This window comes from Lycium ferocissimum, chromosome 4 (genome assembly GCF_029784015.1).
Source record: "Lycium ferocissimum isolate CSIRO_LF1 chromosome 4, AGI_CSIRO_Lferr_CH_V1, whole genome shotgun sequence".
Taxonomy (NCBI): domain Eukaryota; kingdom Viridiplantae; phylum Streptophyta; class Magnoliopsida; order Solanales; family Solanaceae; genus Lycium; species Lycium ferocissimum.
The window spans coordinates 53,235,063-53,242,353 of record NC_081345.1 but is presented as its reverse complement, the minus strand read 5'-3'; the positions used below and the strand labels follow the sequence as shown (position 1 = coordinate 53,242,353).

The 7,291-nt window shown below is 34.8% G+C and overlaps 1 protein-coding gene across 1 annotated transcript; it reads left to right on the top strand.

Annotated features, from left to right (window-relative positions):
* The first annotated feature begins 4,801 nt into the window (after positions 1 to 4,801).
* LOC132054181 (uncharacterized) lies at positions 4,802 to 5,848 on the top strand. The gene has a single exon (XM_059446232.1). It carries the CDS (start codon positions 4,802 to 4,804, stop codon positions 5,846 to 5,848), a length of 1,047 nt encoding a protein of 348 aa, XP_059302215.1.
* Positions 5,849 to 7,291: the final 1,443 nt, after the last annotated feature.

The window sequence follows — 7,291 nt, the reverse complement described above, 5'->3', positions numbered from 1 at the left end:
CTCCAAAATCCTTTAGCCCGACAAAATAGGCCATCGAGTCAACGTCTTTGCCCGAAAATTCTTTCATCATTTTCGGGAAAAGAGGGACAAGTTGTTGACACCCAATTTTGTCCCGCCTCTCCTTCGAAATACCTATTTACGCTTCTAATATTTTGGCAACTTAAAAAAAACAAAAATTATATTTTACTATAATTATTAGCTTCTTATTAATACCGGCATTTCATATTTCTATTACAGTTACTAGCTGTTATTATTATTATTATTATAATTCACACTTTTTATCATTTCAAAGATTTTTTACCGTACTTGCGCACACGCATCGCATTTATCTTCGCATAATTAAATATTATTGTTTATTTACTGTGGACTTTCGAAATATTATTGCACGGCTATTACGACCTCATATAATTTTATTTTTTATCTGAACACCAATAATTGCATACTTTTATATTAAATAATATATTGACACCCGTTAATATATAATTAATTACAATAGGTCTTTTACTTAAATTAGGTTTTAATTATTTCTTTCATCAGCCCATATTTTTATTCATCTAACCCGAATCTAAAATCAACCCACAAATGCCCAATCCGTATGAGGCCCTTTAATACCCAGCCTAATATTCTAATTCACTTACCCAGCCCATATTTTCAGCCGAGTTAGCCCATCGTTTTGACCCAATACCCGGCCCACTATCCGATTACCCGACCCGCCTTATTCAAAATGAACATTAGGTTTTTTTGTTTTTCATCTTATTCAGTCCGCCTCTCTCTCCTACGCCATTGACGAAAAAGGTGAGATCGCAGAGATCTTTTGCTTCCGCAGTCCATGCATGGCTGATTAGGGAAAAGAAATTAATAGTCAGTCCTTCCCCTTCAGAATTTCAACGGTTGAAAGGTCGGATTTTTGTTTTCTTTCCCCTGCACTTTGCTTTCAATATGAAATGATTGTAATGGGCTTTGTTCATTTGTGAGATGGAAAATCGTTTTCTTTTTCGGTCCTTTTTGCTTTCGGATACAAAGGTTTTGATGATTTCTTGTCCATTTCTTCTTTTTCTGATCAAGGTCTGAGATATCGACGACAGAACCCAACGTTTGAATTTAAAAAAGATTTCAAAATCCCGCTCAATTCTCAAACCCTAGTTGATCCCTATATTAATCTTTTCCTTGAGTCGTTTAGGAGGTTCGTTTTTAGCCGCACAAAATCCCCCTAAAAAAAAAAAAAGAGTTCTTTCCCTTAGTCGCCAAAATCCCCTAAGCAGTTTTAGTTTTTATCAGTCTGGTATTTCTGGATATCGATGTTAAAAGATTGAATCATCTTTCTGTTTTCCTTTGCTTTTGGATCGCCTTAAATCTGAGTGCGTACGGGTTTGGTAATCGTACTGTTCGAAGTTGTATATCGAAGCCCCGCACCCACTTCGCTGCGCCCGAAGCAGGTGATTCTATTTTTTCCTTTCGTGTCCTTTTTATTTTAGGTGTTTGTTCATACACGGCCTTTATGTGATTCGTGTATTCGGTTTAAGTATATGTATATGTGTTAGGATAGTCGAACTCTGTGTACGAATCATAGTCATGTTCAGCTTGACTTAGTTAAAAGGAATAGGTTATGTGAAATATCAAACAAGCTAATTAGGACCATAATTTGCTTTGTGTAGGATGATTAAGCTTGCTCGATATGTCAAGTTAGTTCAACATGGTCTAAACCCTGCTATTTTAAAATCTTAAATATATTGATCTTATTTAGCTAAGCGTGCTCGAATGTCTTGGTTCCTACTCATCGCTGGTGGTTTGGTATGTTTAGCTGCCATTAGTTGCTGTGTTAGTATAAATCCCTTGTTTCATATGTTAAAGAACTGTACCATGTTTAGCTTGATCTGTTCTAATAAAGATGATGTGCCTTATTTTGATTTGGTTACTGAAACCGTGAGCATATTCAAAGGGGAAAGACCCCCTGTTTTGCTTAGTAATTGAATTGCCTAGCCCGCTTAAATTAGTCTAATCCATTGAAGCGGTATGCGATGAGTTATTTTCAGTTTAAGCGTGATGGAGTCTTTGTTTGGCTTAGCCTAGTCAAAGTATGTTTTCTATATTATCCTAGCCTAAGTTTATCCGTGTTTAAGCATATGTAGAATATCCTGTTATGGCTAATCATGTTTCATATGTCCTATGTGTGGCACGAATCAGCAGTTACTGCACAATGAAGCCTATATGTGAATGTTTCATTGTATGCTTCCGGAATTCTCCTTTGCACATTATTCTGCTTCTGTGGTTCCTTTCATTGATCTGTGTCATCTTCATATTCTGATGTTTTGATAAGTTCAGCGAGATTCGTTATGTCTTAATGTTGTTCGAATTTGGTAACTGAGTTCCTTCTTCGGTTTAGCTTCATTTCAATTTAGTTGTTTATTTTCGAATTCATGGGATTAGTTCTGCTGCAAGATGGTTTTCAGTTTTTCATGTACGATCTCCTTGTTTTGCCATTCATTTTCTTCACGCCTGAGTCAAGCAAATTCAATAGACTAAGTGCGCATTGGTTTGGTTTCAGTAGTCTGTCTCCTTCAAATTTAAGTACGAGCTTATTTAGCTTTTAATTAAGGATGCATATTTCAGTTCCTTTCTTTTTATCCTAGCATGGCTGATATATTTAACCTCTTCTTTAATTTAGACTACTACCAAACTAGTATTAATATTTAAAGTATGCTTACTAGTTCAAGGCTGAATCCAGACCCTTTGCATATTCCTTAACGACTTTGTTTCAAAGACGGGGAAAATCTATCCTACGTGTTTTGTTGCTGGTTAGTCATATGGGTTTCAGAGCGTGTTTTGCACTAGTGAGCATATTGATAAAGCTTGCTTGCATACTTTGCCCACGTGGTTTATGTCCATGTTTCGAAATAACTCCGCAACATTTGCTTAATTGGGTCTATATATATTACGTGTATCTTGAGATTTATTGGGTATATACGGCTCCTTTCTCGTGACACATGTTGTGACGTTATTTTGTCCAAAATATGAAACATGCATAAATCTGATTTCGTGTATGGATATGCTCGTGTATGGATATGCTCATATGTGGACAGCCCAATTAAATTTAATTTTCTTATTGTTATATGATGGTATTTGAAGTTTCTTTCTGTGAGTTATGAATTTTGCATTGATAATTATCTCGATCATGCACTAATCCTTTTCCTTTTATCTTTTGCATGAACCTCGCATACGAGTTCGAGGGATTCGTTCCTCTCCCGCATTCGGTGTTGGGCTAAAAGCCCAACATAATATTCTCGAGTCATCCCCCATCAGCCCAGTCCGCAGTAAAACAAAAAGGAACAGAAATTCTGGGCCAAGGCCCAATAGCGTGAACAGTTCTCAGCAGTCCAAAACGGGCTGCTCCATTCTCAACAAAGAGACTGCATTCACAACATGACCCAAAATGGGCTAAGCCCATCTCATTTTTTTTTTCACCTCTATTTTATATTGTTGCATTTAACTTGTATTATGTGACTAACTTTTTACTTTGTTTTTTTTTTATTTTCTTAATTCAGGTGAACCTTAGCGAATTTAGTGGGTTAACTTTAATATAAGGGGTAGTAAATTTAAGAGAGAAACTCAATTAATACCACAAGTTTCATTTTCTTATTTTTACATTAAAAGTTATTTATAGTATCTTAATATTTACTTTCAGAACAATTGATTTTTAAAATAGTATATTTTGAATCAAAGGAATTATGTTTTATTTATTACTATCTTAGAAAATTAAAACGTCACTAACATACAAATATTAATCCAAGTATATTTTATAAACATTTTAGATTAATCATATTTTGAGCCGAACATAGTTAAATAAAGTTAAAGAAAAAGATAAAGAAAAATTCATGCCGTTTTCACCACATTTTTAAAAGGAGTCTAGACCTTTTTACATCGCAATATTCATATAATATAATTCTCATTTAAAGTTTAAATTGCTAAATCTCTTCTTAAAAGTCATTATTCATAGGCGAATTATTCTATTTTCTATAAATCCTATTTTAACTAACATTTTTTTCTCTCTTTAAAACTTTAGCAATATTTGTAAGTCTTTTTTTTAAAATTTAAACACTATATTTAGCCTTAATTAATTAACCTAAGTTTGGCCGGATAACCGTAGTTAACGGATCCTAGAGGATGCCTAACCCCTTCCCTTTAGGATAATTTAGAACCCTTACCTAGAATCACACTGATTAAGCAGACCATTAACGGAGATTTAGGTAGCTTTACCTTAGTTAATAATTAGGTGACCTAATTCACCTTTAAAATCAATTAGGTGGCGACTCCTTAAAATAAAATAAATAGTAATCACCAATATGTTGTACTCTAATTTAACCAGTTAAAATGGGGTATAACAACGTACCATCAAAGCTTGTGTATGATGGATTAAATCTAATCCATTCAAATAGTGTCCACAACAGCTGTCATCGGGAATTTTCTTTACACTCACGTGACCAAAGACAAAAGAATAAATATTGTTATGGAAGATGACAGATGCACCAATAGAAATACTGCCAGATGTACAAATAATAATAGGACAAATACAACCTACAGATGGACGAATAGAAATAGGACAAAATGTAAATAGTTTAGATTATTCTTTCCAGTATTTTTCAATTGATATCCTGTATAAATACATGTTCTATGAACAGATGAAATACACAGAAATTTTCTCCAATCATTAATCATTACTTTCTTTCATGGTGTCAGAGTAATAGTTGAAAATTTCTCTGTCAATCATTTCTACTAAATCACCTATTCTAAACCTAAATCAAAAATGGCTGATGTACAAGAAGAAACTATAGAAACAGTGAACAACACTGGAAATGGTGCAAACACTGGCACAAACAACACTAGAAATGTTGCAAACATTGGCACAATTGTGATGAATCTCAATCATCCCTATCACCTCCATTCATCAGATGCTCCTGGAATGGCTTTGGTGAACAACCCTTTTGATGGAAGGGGTTATCAAGGCTGGAAGAGATCTGTTCTCATTGCTTTGTCAGCTAAAAACAAGCTGGGTTTCATCACAGGAGCACATCCTGCACCAGATTCAACTTCATCAGATTTGCAACCTTGGAGTAGGTGCAATGATATGGTAACATCTTGGCTACTTAACTCTCTTTCAAAGGAAATAGCAGATAGCGTGATCTATTCTACAACTGCAAAAGAACTTTGGGTCAGTCTAGAACATAGATTCGGTCAAACTAATGGTGCTAAATTGTATCACTTGCAAAAGGAACTTAGCAGATTTGCAGGCTATTTCACCAAGCTTAAAAGATTGTGGGATGAATTAGATCCACTAAATTGTGATGTCAAGTGTACCTGTGTGTGTGCTTGTGAAGGCAAAGCTAAGTTTGAGAAATCACAGGAGAATGAGAAACTAATTCAGTTTCTCATGGGATTGAATGATTCATACTCACAGGCAAAGGGAAACATTCTCATGATGAACCCTTTACCTAACATCAATCATGCTTATTCTTTAGTCTTGCAGGATGAAAACCAAAAGGAGACTTATATGAGCCCTTTAATTCCATCTAATTCATCTTCATTTATGGTTGGTGGTCAATACAAAGGGGGAAAACAACCTCAAAGGCTATTAAGTAACATTCAGAGGACAAACAATTATCCCAAGTTTAACAATCCACAACCAACATCAAGGCTCCCAAAACAGATTGCAAGGTTCAAAGGCAAGAAAAGCAAATATAATATTAATGTATCTTGTACCCACTGTGGTAAAACAGGACATACAGTGGATGATTGTTACAGATTAATAGGATTTCCAGAAGATTTTCAGTTCACAAATGAAAGGAACTATTAGGGGCAGATTAGAGGAAATGGTGCAATTGCTATGGATGAAGTAGATACTAACAATTGTGTTGATTTGAACATTACCAATCAGAATATTTCTAAGGATCAGATCAGTCAATTCATGAAGAATGAATTCATAAACATGTTCAAACAAATGAAGATGGAGCACACACCAAGCACCAACAGCAGTTCTGAGATTAATGCAAATGCTGTGGCTGGTAAAATGTTAAAATATTGTGGATCCTGTTTTTCAGTTTTTAATTCTAAAACTTGGATTATAGATTCAGGTGCTTCTGAGCACATGTGTTTTAATCCTACCTCTTTTACATCTATGTCAGTTCTTAAGGTTCCTCTAAACATAAATCTACATAACTCTCAAACTATTGTTGTCACTCATATAGGAAGTGTTCTCATATTTTCTGATCTCACCTTGAATAATGTGCTTTATGTTCCAAGTTTCAGATACAATTTACTCTCAGTTCATAAGTTTTGTTGTCAATTCACATACACTGTTTTCTTCACTTCTGATAATTTTTTCTTGCAGGGCCCTTTAATGAAGAGCCCACAAGTTTTTGGTGATGCAAGAGAAGGTCTCTACCTATTTCAGCCCAGCCTAGAGGAGCCTAGTATTAGGGATAATGTTTCTATTTCAAATGTTATTAGTTCAAAGTCATTTCCAGTTTCAGTTTCTTTTCCAGTATGTTCTAGTGTTTCTTCAAATGTAAAACTATGGCATATTAGACTTGGGCATTTGTCATTATCATCAATGAAAAATGTCAGTTTCCTTTCTATTCCTTCTACTTCTGATTGTGTATGTGATGTTTGTCCACAAGCTAGGCAAGCTAGATTACCTTTTCCTATAAGTCATATAATCAGTACAAATATTTCTTAACTATAGCGGACGATTATAGTAGGGGAACTTGGACATATTTACTTGCCACAAAAAGTAATGCATTTTCTATGTTACAATGTTTTCTACAACTGGTTGAGAGGCAGTTTCACACTAAGATAAAGAAAATAAGATCAGACAATGCCATGGAATTGGGGAAGAGTACAGTTGCCTCAAATTTTTTCACATCACAAGGGATTGTTCATCAGACTTCATGTGTTGCTACCCCACAACAAAATAGGGTGGATGAAAGGAAACATAGACATTTGCTTGAAATTGCAAGAGCACTTATGTTTCAGTCCAAAGTTCCTATGGTTTACTGGGGTGAATGCATATTAACTGCTACATTTTTTATAAACAGGTTGCCTACCAAGGTTCTTCAACAAAAAACACCTTATGATCTTCTTTTTGGTCACCCTCCATCCTATCATTTTTTGAGATGTTTTGGATGTCTCTGTTTTGCTAACACTTTGGCTCATAGGAGAGATAAGTTTCAACCAAGGGCGAAGAAGTGTATTTTCCTAGGTTATCCTAGTAATCAAAAAGGATATAAGTTACAAGATT

Coding starts and splice junctions, on each gene's coding strand:
- LOC132054181 (XM_059446232.1), top strand. CDS start 4,802: ATGGCTGATGTACAAGAAGAAACTATAGAAACAGTGAACAACACTGGA.